This window comes from Hyalella azteca, unplaced genomic scaffold, assembly GCF_000764305.2.
Source record: "Hyalella azteca isolate HAZT.00-mixed unplaced genomic scaffold, Hazt_2.0.2 contig10017, whole genome shotgun sequence".
NCBI classification, from domain to species: Eukaryota; Metazoa; Arthropoda; class Malacostraca; order Amphipoda; family Hyalellidae; genus Hyalella; species Hyalella azteca.
The window spans coordinates 261117-280593 of NW_025940070.1; the positions used below are offsets into that span (position 1 = coordinate 261117).

The window sequence follows — 19477 nt, forward strand, 5'->3', positions numbered from 1 at the left end:
CCACTTTTGTGACTGAAAAATTATGAACCTTTTAATGCATAATACTTTCACACATTTCCAGGGAAGTAATTTTTAAGCGATCTTACTCACATCAGCAGCAAGTTATGATTCCCATAATTCTGTTGGTGTCAAGTGTTAGGCACAGTTCCCACAAATTAAGAGTTTTGTCATTAAAAAAATATATCTTCACAAGCTCAATGAGCAAATTATTAATATCCAAAAGAATTAAATGAGTTACATTGTTGTCTACACATTTGTGCTGGCGAAAAACTTTCAAGTGTAAGAAGAATCTAGTTTCTAATTTCCTTATGAGCATCCTACATTAGAATCGATGCCGAAACAACTTTGTATCTAACACCTTTCATTCCCTAGATATATATTTTTAACAGACAAATCAATATGACAATTTTTTTAGCCGACAAAATGAGAGAAATAAAGTTTTTGATCATTTCTTATATAAAATGCTGTCGCTCGGTGCATCCTGCAGTCGCCCTCAGGCTGATCTTGTCGCTGAGTTTGCCCAAACTTGTTCGCTTTGATTCGACAACTTTGTACTGAAGTGACGTCTCAGTGATATTATTTGCTGACTTGCCTCTTTATAAAATGAACCTCATATTGAAATTACTTACTTGCTTCTAGATTACTCGGTTGCACATCATGTCGGTATTGCAGTCTAATTTGTCACAGAATGAAATAGATTTTAAAAATTCAGGTCAATAATTTCAAGACTGAATCTAATATAATCTATGAAATATACTTCAGTGGTTTATGTTGCTCATGCCTCTTCAGAAATTCTCTCGAGGGTCCTCAAAATCAACATTTCATGTTTGTGTAGAGTGCTTTCTGTATTTTGGATCTTATTTATCTTCGTATACTTCATTTCACAAACTGCAATATATGACATGCATAGGGTACATTCACAATCAGAAAGATTTCACGGCAAATACCTTACATGACAACGCTCACCATCTCTTGTTATCTATATAAGGTTAGCGCTCGTGCAATGCATTAGTGATTTCCGTGCTGTCAGGTGCCGGTTGCTTATTGTAGGAAGCGAAGGTTCATTTTACGTTGGGTTCTTTGTTATGAGAGTCGCATATGACGAGCGAGGGCCACCCAGGCACAAGTGTTTACCAGCAACGCTTGCTTTCGTTCGGTGCGATCGTCGCGTTCACGTCGAGCTTTGTTTGTGGGCGTCAAGCGAAAGCTTGCCGACTTTAGATCGTTGCTCTGAAACATTCACAAATGTTGTAAAACAAAATGACTTTGAGCATTAATCATACATTTTGTGATGCTATTAAAATAAAGTGAAAAATTCAACAAATGACGACTGAGAGGGATATTTTAGATTTAATGTTACGAATAAACTCTCTTGGCCTATACTATATGCGGAGTATATGGACCTAAATATGGACCTCTACAATTATGATCAGAATTATTTATGTAAATAGGGTAAACATAGTTTGAAAATAAATTGATTGATCTATTTTGGACAGTGTTTAACTTTACTGAAGAGCCCGTCCTTGTAACTATGTTCCAACTTGGTTTAACTGATTTTCTTAATTTCTTTATTCATCTTTTGATAAACATTTTTATTTTTCACTCTGTGATTCTTACTTTGTATCTGTTTGCACAGGTGCTTTAATATTTGGTCATGTGAGAATAAGCCTAACTGAAAGAATTTCGCCTGATTTATGAAATCTTAAGTTTCATTGCATAAAAAAAGTAGGATATATAGTTTTCTTTAAACTTCACAGCCACAAAATTTATATTACTGCCTCGTTGACATATTATTCTCTAGCAAGTAAACAGGTCCATATTTTGGATGCCAACATGCGGGCGCAGCTAGGATTAGGGTGTTGGTAGAGGGCAGGACTGTATGAGACTCATTAATTGGTCTCTAGCAAATATTTGTAATGAAGATAAACTTTCAGCAAAGGCTAAATTCATTTACGCATTTAGGCTCAGCTTAGATTTTTTCAATGAAGCAGTAGAAAATGTAGAAGTGATGTTGCGTAAAGTGCAGTTGCTTATTGAACTTTTGTACAAAAGTTTTAATAATTGTCATATATGTGCAGCTCACAATATAAAGATGTATATTTGCATCCACACTAATTATGGAAGAACTTTCAAGTTTTCTATAGTCCGCAGACTTTCCAGTACATTATTTCTGCTTACTACGTTACCTCTGCTCAAGGTTGTATCTTGTCCATGCTTTATTTCAAAAGATTTAAACTTAGTTCGTAGCTTTTCGTTGGCTGCGTTGGCATGGCAAGGTTGTCGAGCAAGAGATACTTTAAGAGCGGTTCGGCTGTAAGTCAGCCGCCAGAAGTCCGGCAAGAACTGCCTCCAATTTTACGACTTCGGCATTTTCTGTTCCAGAGTTTTTTCTACCAAGCAATTGTGTCCGATCGTTGGCGCTCTGCCTTTTGGCTGGGCGTGTGAAAGTTACTTGTCTCTACAACCTATATATGAAGGTAGCGTATATACGTTCACAATATTTGATGGTCATTGTACATAAAATTGTAAGTTCGATTGGTCGTTCACAGCTTCACTCTGATCCGTTTTAAACCAACATTGTGTGTTTCATGTCAATTCATTCCGCGAAAAATTCTTCATTTTAATTCATACTACCATATTGCTTGCAAAGCTGATACAAAATGTGACTGTCGAGCTCTGAAGCGTATAACTTATTATTGTAGGCACACAATGCGTGTGTGTGACAGGTTCTTATTCTCGGGTTCAATTGATCCACGTTTATGGAAATTTTCGATAATTTAATTAAACTTCGTCTGAGCTTGCGGGACAAGGGTAACCTTGTCTCGCGTTCGTCTTGCAGAAATTAGGTATATTGCATGGCTTTCAAATTTTGCGAAAGGCATTACAGGACTCAGCAGAATGACATTTTTTGGTAATGGAAAAAAGTATACAGAAATAAGACGCCAGCATGCGCTTGGATGGCTCTCACGTCCATCTCATGTAATTAGTCGGAGCTTCGCCGCTGTTATTGCCTAACTCGGTAAACGCAGTGGCGGTGTTGAGGGACCTCAAATTACCCGCATTATCCCTACATTTGGTGGGCAATTTATCCTGCCTATCTCTCTGTCCCGGCCAAGTACGTTTTCTACCAAATGACCCGCATTCTTCTTTGTGTTGGTGATCACCATTGAAGTACGTAGCTACCAAAGTTCGTTGCTTAATATTAAGTAATTTTCATTTGCCAAGAGAATAAATATATCAGCGTATTGACCTTATGGATAAGTTCGGTTTTTCGGTTGCTTAAAATAATTAATTGCTGGAACATACTAAATATGTACCCTATGTATTTCACAAAAAAGTCTATCCAGCATTGCTCTTTAGGTTGTGTGATGTTAGCTCCCGCCTAGAATGTTAAGCCACGACAGATTCTATGGAAATGATATCCCGTAATTTTTCGAAATTAATTAATTCTCTTCGATTTCAATTAAATTGTGGGCAACATAGTAAAATCGATAATTCCACTTTCTCTCAATATCGAGGTTTTCTGGTAAAACATTCGATTAGACGTCTACGGGGGTATTATCAGGCTATTTGTGGTGTTATATTAGATCTGATGGCGCGACTTACTAATTCCTGTATATTACCGAATATATATGTATAAACGTACACAAGCACACAAGCACATTTTTGAACATAATATATAAATAATTACATCACATGTGCAGAACCTGCTTGTAAACCTAAATAATATTTTTGAATTCCTCGGTAACTAGAGCCATTTGTCTTAGTGAATATGTGAAGTTCTGCAAGTGTAGCATGAATGCTAGCTGGTAACTGTTGGCGATTGCCAGTCAGAAATTTATGCTCAACAAAATTTATGGCTCTGTTAGCATGCTTTATCGCCTCATCGCGAATAGTTTATAAGTTGCCAGATATGGCCTCGATCATGCGAGGAAGTCTGTCTCTCTCTGTGTCGTCGCTAAACTTGCTCAATGCATAATTTTGTCATGCAGTTCTGGTGAATTTCCTGATGAATGCCATGCAACTGCCCGTAACTCTTCGACCATGGCACAAAGTTTGGGGGTAGATGCTATGGTCGGAATTTTTGGTTGCAGTCCAGCCATGACGGGTGGCCTATAAGAGATTATTTCTTCTCACACTTTTTTATATTAGTTCTCCATGCAACAAAAATGACGCTAAAAAGGGAATATTTATTTGGAATATACTGTAATTAACCCGTAGCATCAAAGATGTGTAGGCTAGGCAGAGTGATTTGCATGTTCGATGCACAAAATCGCTTTCATGATCCATAATGCAGTTGTAAGTGACGTTCAATGATGACTGAAGGCCACGAATGGCTACGAACAGGTAGAAGCTTTTATCATCTACGACTTAAGCTACTTTGATGTATGAATTCGTAAACCTTTTAACGGGTAAAAATTTTTTTTAACAAACGCAAGGCTGCTTCGGAGCACTTACACACACGTTAGAAATGTATTAATTAATGATCGGACGAGAACTTATAGCGCTAAAAACCACACCTTAGGTAGCCATGGAACTTGCATGGTAAATTTCTTCTTATATTGCCTGATTATTCACAATATTTAGTTAGGAAACTTTAGCTTAATTATGAGCAGGAGTCGTAGGTGAACTACTACATACAAGCCAGTAAGCGAGCGTGTACAGTGCCAGTATATGCTTCTAATTATGTGCTCACGATAGATGGCTGGTGAACGTTGATTTGTGATCCATTTTCGTCTGCCGCCGAGTGGTAATCACGTTGAAAGCTCATTTTTCATGGAGCGATATTCATTTAGGAGGTATCGACTGGACCAAATGCATAATGAGATCGAGTTCTCTGTAGTAAGCGGTCCCCACATTTACCTACGAAAATATTATGATGGGGCATTCGACAAGCATACAAATGTCCAGCTATATAAAAATGCTATAAAAAATGCTAATAAAAGCTATAATACCAGCTATATAAAATGGTATAAATTCTGATCATTGATTTTGCATTCGCCTATGATGGTGATTACCTTGCGATGTACCCGTTCTTGTAGGGAATAACATATTTCCTGGCTAATTCGTTCGTAAATTTCACATTTCACAACGTAGGTATGGATTGAACAAATTTGAACTGAGAATAAAATGGTTAGCGTAAAATTGAATTTAATTATAAACATACTGATAGTGATTAATCGTAAGTAATGAAATAAGAGTCTTTGAAATAAATGACGACATTTCTATAAATATAGCGTTCACTATTTTTGAGCGCGCGCTCGCTTTGCTGCAGCATGGACACTCAGCTATCCGCGAGTGCTGAGTAATCCCTTAATCTTCATTGCCGAGCACGCCTGCTGCTGTTGCCAGACTCTAAGATTTATGCGGCGTTCCATCCATGTCTGGATGCTCGAGTCAAAAGTTGCTAACTCGCCTGTGAAGACGCGCCTGTTAGCCGCGATACAAAACCGCAACATCGCAGACTTTCTGCAGCAAAGTTGGCGAGCGTGATTGTGAAGCTGCCAAAAGAACCAAGCCTTCCTTCTTTTATCTTCACGCTTCTTTGGTTCGTCACTTCCGTCTACCAGAGTTAGATTCAAAAGTTTTCTTCCAACTCTGTGTTTAAGTCTTTGGTTCTTAACGCTTGTCATGGCCGCTACTTCACTGAATATCATCGCTTGGTATGCTTGTAATGTAAGGGGAGAGTCTCTTGCTCAAAGCAAACCATTTTTTTGGAGGCACGAGCTGTGAATTTTACTTCAAAATGGATGGATGATGTTGAGCATGAACTTACGTTATTCAGTGACTCGGTTCCTCTCGTGGCTACGGCTCGTTAATTGACTATAATCATGAGGAAAATTATTTCAACCAATTGGAGCACGAAATTAATTTGTTTTCCCACAAATTTTTCAACTTCTGGCTCTTTCCAATAATTAGGTGAAACATAATTGGACAAATTTTTCACGTTTTCGCGTTTTTATTCGAAAATTCCATTCAAAGCTCCTCTTGTTAAAATTGTTTTATTCAACGTTGAAATCTATTTAACCTAGTTTTCGCAGCTTCTAAAGCGTCATCGTGCAGTTTTCTAAAGGAATTTCCAATAAAATTGAATATTTACTAACATTGGAAAATTTTCAGGACAAATTTTTCCTCAAATTTCGGCACACTCGCCTAACATCCGGGTGAGAAAGGCGTTCGTTGGTCCTTATAGTGTTGTGAAAATGCGTGGTATACGCAAGGCGTCCAAGGAGCTCAGCTCTCCTCTAATATCCGGCACGATAGCCTCTAATTTCCCCCTCTCTATGCCACGAGGACCACTTCCTCTTTAGACGATCAAAACTCGCAAGTTGGCGACTGGAACGAGCTTCCTCTATTGCGAGGCCTTATCAAGATGGCTTTGTTTTTTGTTATCACCTTCTCGAAATGCCTTCTTTTTGGCACATTCCTAGGCAAACGTTCATTAAGTCGCATGCGTAAGTGCAGCGTATCAGGCATTATCTTGATTGCTTCATTCCGTATGACTCGGACTTTCATGCACGATTTTTTCCTAGCGCCCTGCGTTGCGCAAGGGTTTGCTAATGAATGAGAATGAAGCTCAATTCTCAGTGGAGTCGATTATGACGGAGAAAAATGGCTCTACAGAAAAATGGCTCATTAGAAAAATGGTTTGAATGTATGTCTGTTAAAAAACTACATGCATTACAAAAATATATTTCACAGCATCTTTTTTTTGCGTCGTTTCAAATATAGAATGTTCGAATGATTGTGTACAAATAAAATATAAAATATACACTAAGGTAATTCATCATTTTGTTTTAGTAAAATTTATATGTAGACAGCAAATTAAAATCTTATTCTTACTTACAATGCAGGGTAGAAAATACAATCAATAATCCCAGCAATAATGACAATGAAGCTCATTTATGTCCGCCAGGAATCTGTGAATTGCCGAGTCACTGGAAAGGAGGATGGTTCCAGAACGGCGCCCGAGACGTCATCTCCATCACGCGCACCGAGTTCTCTTCTAAAGGAGTTTGCTGGCAGTCCAAGGACGGCCAAAAGTTCTTGTTCAAGTGAGTCAATAATACTGCTACATTTATTGTCCATATTTTTATGTTCGTAACATTAAGGGAAAAGGCAAAAATAGCGAGGAATATTTTAGCCATATTAGACCGACGTATGATTACACTTACGAGCTTAGTTTGTCAAGTGTTTAAAAATGATGAAAATCATAGCTACATTTCAGAATTTAATTTTCTTAATTAATTAATTAATTATTAATTAACTAATTCTGAAAATTAATTTTAGAATTTAATTTTCTTAAATAATTAATCAATTATTAATTAATGAATTCCGAAAATTAATTTCAGAATTTAATTTTCTTTCTAAAATTCTTGTTAGCAATTCAAAAGACGCACAGAGTATCATCTCATTACATTAAAATTGTACTTAGATTCTTAGAAGTTCGTGCATATAATTGAAGCTTTCGTTTTCAAACAATAATATATATTCATTAACTGAAGAGCAGTACTACTGAATAAAGTTTTCTTTTATTCAAAGTCTGAGCGCATAAACTTCTGGCAATATTTCATGAAGCACAAAAATGTTGCGTGAGGCTCAAGTTTCGCTGTTCAAAACCAACATGACGTGACCACGCCCTCACAGCTGCCGGTAACTCCATCTGAATATTCACCACCGCTTTATTCATTGCTTCATACATCGCAATTATTTCTTATATTAGGGGTATTACAAGACATTGTCACGATATTGAAGAAATTATTGATCAATTTGTGTCACAAGTAATATTTAGTTGAAAGATAATCACAAGCAACAATTTATATGTGTCGTGCCGAAATCATGGAATTGCCGATTCTATGGAATAGGCAGCTAGTTTGCCGAATCTGTAGAATCAGCGTTTTGTTGCTGATGCTGAAAATAGGACGTTAGAGTTAGAACATAAATCGACAGTTAGAGTTAGAAAAGGTTAGGTCAAGTTCGGTCAAGTTCCTTTACATTTAAATATTTAAAAAAGCAAATGCATCTTCCTGAACAAAACGTTGCTGTTTATTAATATCTAGTCAAAGGTCGTGACTCGAAAATTAAAGGAAAATTAATATTTGTTTTAAAATTCTTTCTGTAAAATATGAGTAATTATGCAGAAAAAAGCTAAGTCGTTCATGTGAACAATCCTGGGCGCCGAGGATTAAGGCTGTAAGGATCCTGTAAGGGATATGCACAAAATTACCTCTTACTTAATGGAACATTTTTGTAGGCTTGCTCGATGCTTGTGTCCTATGGTCCTGTCTGCATAACCTCAGGACCCTTTCAGTTTAAAAACAATATATGTCGGGACTATAATTGCTAGCAATACAGTATATGATATAGCTTCTCTTCTTTTTGACACTTCCAATCCTTAGGGCAAGTTTCATTCAAAAATCCAAGAAAAATTCTTACTCGATACTTCTATTTATGGTATATTAATGCGCAAGTTAAACAATGATACTTTCTAAACTTCTTATCTGGTCTGCTTCCATTGCACTTTAATCACTTAACTTCCATTAAGCGCAGAATATTGTAGTTTTTCTTAATATTTTTATTAAGGAGTGGACGCAAGACTTCTTCCAATGACCAATTAATTAGCAGTGACTGACTCAACTAACTTCATAAAGTAAAAGTTTTTTTTAAGCGTCATGATTAAGCGGCAACCGAGTTCTACTGGAGTTGATATTTTAGCGAGTTGCCTTTGACATTTGAAAAAAAAGAGGTTGCCGCGCCTCTCTCGGTTATTTCCTTGGAGAGATAAACTCATTTTTATTTATTTATAGCATGCCGAACTTGTATGAGTCTGCGTTGGCTTAATTTGAGTAAATGTAACAAGAACCATATAATCAATCAGGATCAATATCTCCCTGGAGGGAACTTCTGTGAATAATTCCTTATTTATTTTGATGATTTTGTATTTTTTAGATGAGAAGTATTTCCAAGATTTTTTTATTAATAGCAACACATCAACATAATTACAGCCTGGGACCAAAGAAATGTGGGGTCATTTTAGAATAAAAATTTTTAAATGAAAGAAATTAACGGTGGATGTGTGAAGGACCTGCTGCTTTACGATCATTCGAGATGTCGTGCCTCGAGTTGGGCAGTTTTCCTTTTCTTTTCAACTGGAATTGGAAATCACGAGCAAGCGATGTAAAGATTACTCAGTTCCTGATCGAAAGACTCGTACCTTCGGGTAAATGCCAGTGGGTAGTTTTCAAGTGGACTCGATTGTCTATAGTCACTCGACACTTTGAATTTACAATGCAATCATGCCATTTTCGTCGCGTGGCTGGCCTATTGATAAAGTAATCGTTGATGCGCCTTTACTTTGGCTTGTTTCGCTCAATCTCAGCCGCACGGCAAGCCTAGTCCACTCTTCGATCTTGTGCATCGGCAAGCCGTTCACTCGTGCTTCTGCAGCTCGCGAATGTCGCCCTAATTCGAACAGCTGCCTGTTCGGCAATCTCGCCGCGTCCTCAATGAATTTGTTTACATTGGAATCCTAGTTCCATTACGTCGCTCAATCTCAGATCTTATCTATAGGCAAGACAAGCAAGGCTGGCGCATTCGCCTCTGATCACCCATTCCCATTCCGGCCACAATTCTGTCAAGTCTCGCTAACCTTGTATCAACGCAAGTCTTCTTGGTGGGCCTCTTCGTTCAATTCGTGTCGACTCACAAATTTAAGTGCAAATCTATGCATATCCAAATGAAACGCCCGTATCTATTATTTAACTGCCGGGAAAATTCCAGTGTTGCTCTTAAAGAGTTCCTAAGGGACATGCAAAAGACGTGAGGATCGCTAAGCGAATGCATTTTCGCCACCACGTTAGAGGGAGCCGTGAGATCGTGGCTGGTGGCTCTGGCCGGATCCTAACATCGACTGACAGTTATCAGTCCAATAACAAGTGTCCTGACGTATAGCACAGACGGACTAACTATAAAACTAAAATTGTTTATTGCCACATATATGTGTGTAGATTGGGGAAATTAATGAACGTTTTCGTTCATTTGTGCAACTGAAACATTCGTGAAAAATTGATTATATATGTTTTTTTTCTGGAGGAAAGAGGTGGTTGAATTTTTCAAATGGAGGAATTGAAAATTGACAAAATTCGTAGTTATTTATGAACGCAGCCTACCATAAAAATGTCCTCAATTTATTAGAATACACAACAAAAAATTTCGAGCCGTAGGGAGTTCCACTCGAAAACGATGGCGAAATCGTATTTTAATCATCGTTCTGGAGCATTTCTCATGGCTTCTTATTGAAGGAGACTAATTATCACACTTGCCTGCGAGAAAGTTTGCACTTTTCTTTCAAACTTGAGCTCATTCAATGTGAATGACGATCGTTCTGCTAGCGCGTTTGCACTTTTCTTCCTAATTCCGACCCATTTGGAAGGAATAGCGTGGCTCTTGCGAGCTACCGAGCCACTGGACCGAACTCATTAAGACGGCCGTATAAGATCTCAACAACGATCAACTTACAGCCTCAGAAATGAAGTCAGTGCATTACTGCTCTCGCAATTACTTGGTTGTAAAAGTGAAATTCTGGGATTCCAAGGGTGGCGTCTAGAGCTAAATTAATTGCTCGAGTCTCTCGTGAAGCTTGTTGTAGATTGCCTCGCGATGTATTGCCACTCAAGCTCCCGGGTTTCTTTATCTTGAGGAGTGGCCTTTGTATTGCTGTACTTGCCGGATGGCTTGGCTTCTGTACTGCTTTCTCCTGGGGAAAGGCCTTTATGTTTCACATGTGTAGTCTGACTCGGAGTTTAAACTGGGGAATGTTCTACATGATACGTTACGTTGGTTTTCAGCTGCTTCATCAGGTTCATATTAATTTTATTACCACTTTTTAAAATGATACTTCAAAAAGAATTGATTATTTTCCTACAGTGACTAATACGTCTGACAATTGTATCCCCAATCTATTGAAATACCTGGTAATAATATAACGTATTTGTTTGATACTCTGTAGTAATTCTGCATTTATTCCAATACCCTTAAATAGCAACTCCTCGAATTTCAATCTCAGAAAATGTTGCATGTCTCAGCCTTCTCAGTTTAGGTCCAGATCTTTTTGTCGGGAGCTTCATCTGACACATAGTTGTCGTATGAGTTAGAAGCGGAACCATTTTAACAAAATACAACTTCATTAAAATGTAGGACGAGCTGTTTTTTTAACTTCCAAGGGAGACTTTGAGCTGATAGATCGTTACGGTGTGAGCATATTTCAATTTCACTTATGCCTTCTGCACGAGACGTGGGAGTAGCAGCTCCCTCAATAATTATGTGTTCCACACGCAATTCCCAAGTTTCATCATGTTATTCCTTACAATATCAGATGCATTCAGAGTCGACTTGTACTTAGACTGTTGAAAAGATAGCGAATGTTATCGTGCATTATATCAGCAGCGGCTCACAGTATTTGAATTAATCAAGGGAGGGTACTAGAATGCAATTTTTTGAACGAATACGAAAGAACATAATCGCCGCACATAAATTTGATGAATTTTAGCCCAGTCATTAGAATAAATTAGTCATCTTTTATTCATCATAATAATAAGTTTATTCTCTTATAGTAAGACAAATCCGCTCTGCCAGGTAGTGTGTGCAGTAGATCTTGGTGAAAGAATTTCTGGCGTTCAAATTTTCCTAGAGCTTCTGCGGCCTTCACAAATGCCAGCTTCAGCTATGGCAATATGAAGGTGGCATTCGTGCGTGTGCGTTCAGCAAGCGTGAATCTAATTTGTCTTTATCAAGCTGCCTCGACTGCGGATGCTGTTCTCTTGGCAGCCTTTCCGCCTCTCAGCTTCAGCGGTCGAGCGGTCGACATCGACACCGCTGAGGGCTGGCATTTTGTTGCGCGAGGTCGTCCGGATTTGCTGCAAGAAATAGAAAGATTTCCACGCGACGCGATATTCCGAATTTAATTTTAGGGTGGATGCGATTGGATCCGCAGGTCGTTTATTGGAGATGTCGGCCGTGGTGCCGCATTGCCGAGGCTTGCTTCAATATTGACCCTCATACAGGACCCGTTCGCTCATTTAAACGAGTTTCCAGGTGATCTCCATACCGTAACTTGATGATGAGCGTGTGCAGGCGAAGGCATTACGGTTCTTAAGAAGTTCCGCTACGTAGGGTTGGTATTGATCAGCGCGTACTTAAACAAGAAATATACATGGAATGGCAGTGATACTCTAGAGTTCTCTCGCTTTTCTGAGTTTCTTATATTAATTAATACTGGATAAAATCATCGCTATCAGAAGTATTGTTGAAATGAATCATAAAATGGTTTGGGTTTGAAAATTTAACAGATTATTGTTATTGTTGCACACAACGAAGTTCCCTGCAAACTTACACTGCGGTAACCACCATTCAAATCGCTGCAAGTGTCCTTAAGCAACTCGTTTGTCTGTTGCTCTGCTAAGTCAGCGCCTCATTAAATCACTTCTCTAATTTCAATTATTAATTTTCTGTTCGATCAAACGGCATGAGTGAATTTTTTAATCAGAGGAAATGCCACAGGCGAGGCCATTTTTTCTGCACATTAATTTGTAATTAATGAGAAAATCTTCACTTATTCAATGAGGGCTTCGCGATAAGTTGACTGGAGGTTTATGTGCGTGAGTAGAACCAACGTAAGCGAATGTTGATGAAGTGTAAGCGTGTAAATGCTCTTTGTGCCTTCCGCTTACTTATCCCGGAACGAATTTGTCACCGTTTATATCTGGCATTTGCTATGTTTGTAATTAAAACATCATTATCTCATAATAATAATATTGAATAATTATTAATTTTTCTAGCTTCTTTTCTTGAACATTTGCTTTAAATTAAATACTTGTTTTCGCGATTGTCTAAACACTTTGAATTTTGATGATTCTGACGATAATAATTTGCTAAAAAACAAAATGGTGTCCACGATTATTTTTTCAATTTGTGTCTACAAAAAAATATATTCTTCGAGGGCCAATCAAAATGATAATTAATGGTGGTGGTAATTAAAAAGATGTATATTTGATCATCAACAACATATAAAGTTGAAGTGATAATATGTCTGACATAGATTTGTAAATTGTAGCTTCATTTTTGGATATTCAAAATTCAAAATTTTAGTATCCTTGAATAATTTCGGACGGAAAACTTGTTTGAATAATATCTATAGCGGATAAAAATTTCAAGCGGAAAATTTCCGCTTGATATTTTTAATCGATCGGCTATTAATTAACGTTTCTTTACTAACTTTTTTGTATATTAAGCTTAATCTCTACGATACCAATAATTTATTCCTACCAGTAGAGAACGCTCTTTTTCTGAATTTTAATCATGACGTTGGGGGTGGTAAAGCGTATGAAGGCTTGTGGCCGATTCTAGCCAGGATGGAGGTATAAGAAGACGCTTCTCTTTCAGGCATTACGTTTTCGATTCCTTGTATTAAAACCCCGTATGAATACAATACTGTTACATGCCATACATATACACGAAATAAACAATTCAAATAGTCAAATTAATCGAAATCAGTTTATAAATAAGGAAAGTATATGACAGCATAATCCTGGCAGTACTTACTCTAATTAGAGGTTGTTGAGCAATGTACATAATCACAGAAGGTCGGAACGAAGTAAACTAAATGCTGCGTTCACGGTTCTGACGTTCACGTTGCTAGCGATAAATCTATTTTTTACATTTGGTTCTAATCTGGATTATTATTACACAATTAATAATTACATCTGGACGCTACAGTGGTTTCCGCAACGTTTGCATTGAAATTTTAGGTCGGCATTTCTTTTTTGAAATTTTGATATAAAACTGTGAAAGATGTGATACAAGTCGAGAGATATTGAAGTAAATATTGAAAAACATTTGAATGATATGAAATAAGCAGATGTCAGCAGAACTGCAAAATATGTCCGATGACATTTCTTATCAAACAATCCGACTCAGTGGAAAAACTGTGAGTAGAAATTTTAGCGCCCAGTATACGAGTTTCCAATCATGATAAATTTGGCTTCGTGCTCTCCTGGTTCTTCGACTCAACATTGCTCTGGGATTTTTCCTCCAATTTTAGCGAAATTTCCCCCCCTGATATGTGGTCGTGGACGAGCTGTTGTATATGTTGTCGTCTGGAAAAAGTTTTCTTGGTGTGGCGTTAAAGCCCTGGGCCGACATGGAAGCCCTTCGAGCGCTCTCCGAAGGCTTACTGAGTCGTTACTGGGGAAGCCTGAAATCTTGCTGTGGTCTGTATGTTCCTGTACGAAGGCTTGCCTGCCTGCGTCTGGTGACAGCATCGAACTGCTCGTCGAGTTCGTAAAGACTGGAATACACCCACGACAACATCGAGTCAGGGAAAAATATAATTTCGACCTGACTTTTCTTCCGATATTTTTTGGGATTATATGATGATTTAAATTTATTATTATAGAGATATGGCTTACATATATTTTTTAAGAAAGTCGTTGGCATTAATTTTACCGTAAAATAATGTGTGAGTGAACGTTTAAATAATAGAACGTTCTGGCCGAGTAAATTTTTTTTAGATTAGCATGAGGCCACCTCAATGCCTCAAAGCAATCTAATCTTCTAAAACTTCTAATTCAATTTTAGAATTAGACCTAATCTCAAGCTTGATCTTTTATCATGAATGATATGAAATTTGTTTCTATTTACGCAGGAAGAACGACTGCTTCAGATGCCTCGCCATAAGCGAGAAGCACGCCAACGTTCTCATGTATAAAGAAAGTGAGTATTGTTATTATGGAATTTCAATTTTAGCCTGCGATACCTAGCTTAACAAATTTGTAATCCTTACGCATGTTTCTACTGGTCAGGTGTTCATTTTCGAAACTTGATTTTTCATGTTTTTAGGGTAACTCCTTGATTGTGGAGCCGCTTGACACTCATATGGCAGAGTTATTTCAGCAATGTGCGTTGGTTTCCTACAGATCAGATGGAACAGTCCTTTGAGTTGAATGTTATCACAAATCAGAATCCAATTAATTGTATGTGTGAGTTCATACAGCCATTATGCTTTTGATCCCTCATTGATAAACCGAGTGCTACTCGAATATGATTAGTTTAGTTTAACCTATTCCACGTACTTCGAATATTGTTGCTGATATTTCAGTCCCTAGTAATATTGCTTTAGTTTTGCTTCAATTAAAATAGGAAAGTACACGAAACGTAAATATCGATTAAATAGATAGTCCCTAGATAAATTTGAATAATAAATTATGCTGAATAATGATATAAATTTTAATAATATTTTTGGACATTAAATTAATTTCTAGTAAAAATGCTAGGAAATTGTGAATTTTACTCAAAAAAATTCCTAAATAGTAATTCGTTTACTTACGATTCATTCACTGAAAGCAATGGCTTGAATAGTCGACAAAATAGACTTAAATTGTTCACTTCAATTACGAGTGTTATGTAATTAATTATTCAAAACTCGACATGCGATTTTGACTGAAACAAAATCGAAATTATTTACGAGGTTCTTGCAATTGCACTCGCTCACAAAGTAATTATTGGGATATCGTTAAGCCGAATGTTTTTTTTTGCTTTATTTTTTTTTTTTTTTGCTGCTCCAAATTATTTACGTTTTCAGCACGGAAGGAGATCACGTTTTCTAACAGTTCAGCTACTTAGCTTGAATAAAATATATATAATATATATATCTAAACATATATATCATGAAACAACCGGCTAAATAAAAAAAAGAAAGGCACAGAAAAGTTTCTGAAATAGAAGATTTTCGAGTGTTTAGTAATCCCAACTTTAACATTTCGAAGGAAGAACAAATGAATTAAATTGCGGCTTTTCAGTATCCGTTCATCCAGCTGCCAATATGTCGATGCTGGCTCATTAACAACCTCTTTTGGTATTTGTTTTTAAAATTATTTATATATGCTACCATGTTTATTCATTATCAGCAAATATGAACTGTTAGCTGCGATATTGACTTCAAATTTGGTGAAAGAAACTCGAGAGCTTATCGAAGTATATCTCCAAATAAAATTATTTAATTTAGATGGCATTTAGGAGACAAGTGTTTTTTTCACTTTTATTACATAAAAAAATTATATTTCATTAATTAATGGACTAATTTTTGCTTGCATAACGTTGTTGCTTCGAAAGTTACTATATTTCTCTTCTTATCAACTGAATGCACGCTTATGAAAATATTGATTTTGATGCTTGCACATAAAATATTCGACCGTAAAACACTACACCGTAAAACACGTAAATTCAAACAACCATATTATATTATTAACGTATTTGGATACATTTATTGAAAGATAATAATTTTAGAAGTTTTATGAATAACTATGATTTCGATAATATATTTGATGTCTCGGACATGTACGTTTATAACGTTTAATAGCATCTAGTTAATATTCATATTCAAGATTAATCCTAATGTAGCACCATTCTTTCTTAACACACACCAACCCATATATCATTAAATCTTACAAATACCTGCTAATTTCAGAACAATCAGTATTTTTCGTTCTCCGTCCAAGTTAATCAAGGAGACACTAGCAAAATTCCTAGCCGTAATTTGTGAAGGCGTTGCCAGCCGTTAGTGCGAGCGTATCAGCGTCATGGCGGCGTCTTATCAAGCCGCGGAAGACGCTCAAGATTGGCTCAATAATCTAATTGATATAATGTCGAGGTGACATTTACGAGGCCATTCTTTAGTGAGGATCCATTAGAGGGACGTGGGTCTTCCCACATTAGACATGCACACTGATAACAGTGTCTGCTAAGATCACGCATTATCATTTGACGTGTCTCCGTGGAACGCAATTTTTGGTCCCTAAATGTTATTTCAGAATGTAGTATAATTTCGGGCTTTCTTCCTGATTAGGCCATCTTGTGGTATTTTTGTTAACAGCTAATGTATTTCTTTCTTTAAAAGTGTTCGACTGAGAAGCAGTATGGCTCCCTATTATTAATTAAGTAAAATTTTATATATTCGCGTTATCATTGATGAGGCATTGTACTGACATGATTTGTTATTGTTGTTGTTATAAACTAATTTATTGATTAAAATGGTTTGTGGGTTTATGTGATTTTATGGTAATTCCGATTGCTGGGATAACGTATAGTTATGTGTACAGCAAACCATGATTTTTAAAGGATAATTTTGATCGGCAAGCCATCAATTTTTGACAAGCTTGTGTTGAAGTGTTGCAACTCATATTCATGTACCGCATTTTAGTACATGAATATTGTATTCCAGTATTATTGGCATACACTATTATAGATTCTCACCACCATAATGTTTAGTTTCAACAATTAATGTCAAATCGGACTCTATATTTTCTTTTTCAACACGTAATTTTAACCGTGAGTTGAGACGCCATTTTATTCATGTTTCAGCCTGGCTGATTTCCGCAGAAAACTGATGAAGTTGACAAATTACCTATCCAAATTGCAATGAGTTGAATAAAATCAGAAATTTTGTAAGTGTAGGCAACTAGTACTTGGTTTTCGACATTACATAAATCAATCAAAATATATTTAGTGTTTAAACAAACTGGAAAACGCAAAAAATTTGGTATATAACTAAACTATAAGAAAAACTAAATAATAATTTAAAATCCAAATATTAACGGTTTTTTCAATAAAGTGATTATGGATCATATTTTAAGAATAGAGATGATAAATACTATTTATTTGCTAACACTTTTCATTACCTTCATTGCGTTTGGTAATAAATCTGCCATGATGGTGGAAGTATACTATATGACTGCATGATCATACGATTACCGTGATATAGGAATTTTGTAGCGTTATAGCCGCACTGCTAACATGTGCATTGCGTGCAGCTTATTGCCAGCCCATCAGCGACCTCGACCACCTCTGCTCGTCTATCAACGGCGACGCTCCGCTCTACTCCATGTTCAGGCGGGACGCCCCCGCCGCCCCATGTCCCTTCAAAGGTACGCCGCGCCCCTGAATACATTCGCAGTTATAAAAGTGTTTTTCATTATTGTATAAGCAAAAGTATTTCTTAAGATATATTAAAAAGAAGCTTATATATGCCATTTATCAAAATATGATTTAAGGAAGTATCAATCCACCCAAATATATTGCACGCAGCATTAAATTAAATGACAGAGCAGCATTAAATTAAATGACGGAATCTCCAAATACGTTCTAATCTCGTGCTGCTCTTTTGAAAGTTGAGCTTCTATTTAATTCATCTTGTTACTTTTGTATTCATACTTGCTATGTCATCTCTGGCGCCTAGTCAGTTAACATTAAGCTACAATATCAAAGCTGCATAGCAACTAACTCGAATCACATGTGTCACCCAGTTTTGTGTGGTCTTCACCCCCAGGTCCTCTAACATTCAGCTACAACGTAGGGTCAGGACTGTGCACCACACCCGCGTCCAACATAGACTCGTGTACGCGAGACTCACGCCTCCTGCTGCGCTACCAAGCCTGCCCTGACATGAAGGGCACCGAGAGCCAGGGTATGCACTCATGACCCTATAAATGTTAAGGGCACGGAGAGCCAGGAGTTCATTATTATCACCTGTTTTCTCTGGTAATGCATTATTTTTTTCGATTTTTAAGATTCTAATATTTCGTTTATGAGTTTGCGCAATTAGGAGCTATTATATGGACAAGTTATTTTAAAAGAGATTTCTGCACCTGGAGTTTCCTGCTTTTGATTGCTTCTGAATAATTTCTTAGTCTTTACGATTGTGATTGTGATCTTAGCCGAAGAGAAACGCTTACGCAAGTCCTAATCCAAAGAAGCATATCCTTTATTAGACAAATAAATTTTATGTCTGGCATCAGAATTAGTTTGGTCCATCAAGTAGTTTAATACACGAATTAGTAAGCAAAATTAAGCGTCAAAGTATCCTTGGGTTAGCAAACTCTTCATTCCGAGATTGACTTTGCAACTGAGAGATGTACGTACGTACGTTACAATGTATTGTTTTGCTTATAAAGAATTAACTTTAAAGGAATATTTCTCACTTGAATACTAATTAAGATGATATCAGATCAATTCTACACCATTTTAAATCATAATTCGAGAATCCTAAATATGCCATAGCGAATAATACATCAGAATGACCTTAGTGTACATTTCATATAAACCCGAAAATCAATGTTCGGTGCTGGAATGCAAATGGCCGGACGAGAACACTGCAAGAGCTCTCACGGAACCCGACTGGCGCTTTTCAAAGACACGACTTCTTTACCCGCACGCGCACTCTCCCCTCTTTACAAATAGAACATAAGGGTCCTCCATTGGTTAATCCTGCTTTGCCACCGAAGGCAAATGCAAACTTGCCTTATGAAGAAATATTGACGTGGTCCGCTCTATGAGAAGAGTGACTCATATTTGTGCCTCTCCCGAATCCTTCTTTTCATGTCATCCTTGAGGAGCCGCTTCATTACTTACTGGATGACTCTCCTCT

At 37.0% G+C, this 19477-nt stretch overlaps 1 protein-coding gene across 1 annotated transcript in view; it reads left to right on the plus strand.

The window, feature by feature from the left end:
- LOC108669039 overlaps window positions 1-19477 on the plus strand; it is a 102241-nt gene that overhangs the window by 58719 nt on the left and 24045 nt on the right. Inside the window, exons 3-6 of the mRNA XM_018156323.2 lie at window positions 6917-7055; window positions 14702-14769; window positions 17865-17978; window positions 18380-18517. Of these exons, the coding sequence (XP_018011812.1) occupies window positions 6917-7055; window positions 14702-14769; window positions 17865-17978; window positions 18380-18517 (459 nt within the window). The remainder of the gene's footprint in view (window positions 1-6916; window positions 7056-14701; window positions 14770-17864; window positions 17979-18379; window positions 18518-19477) is intronic.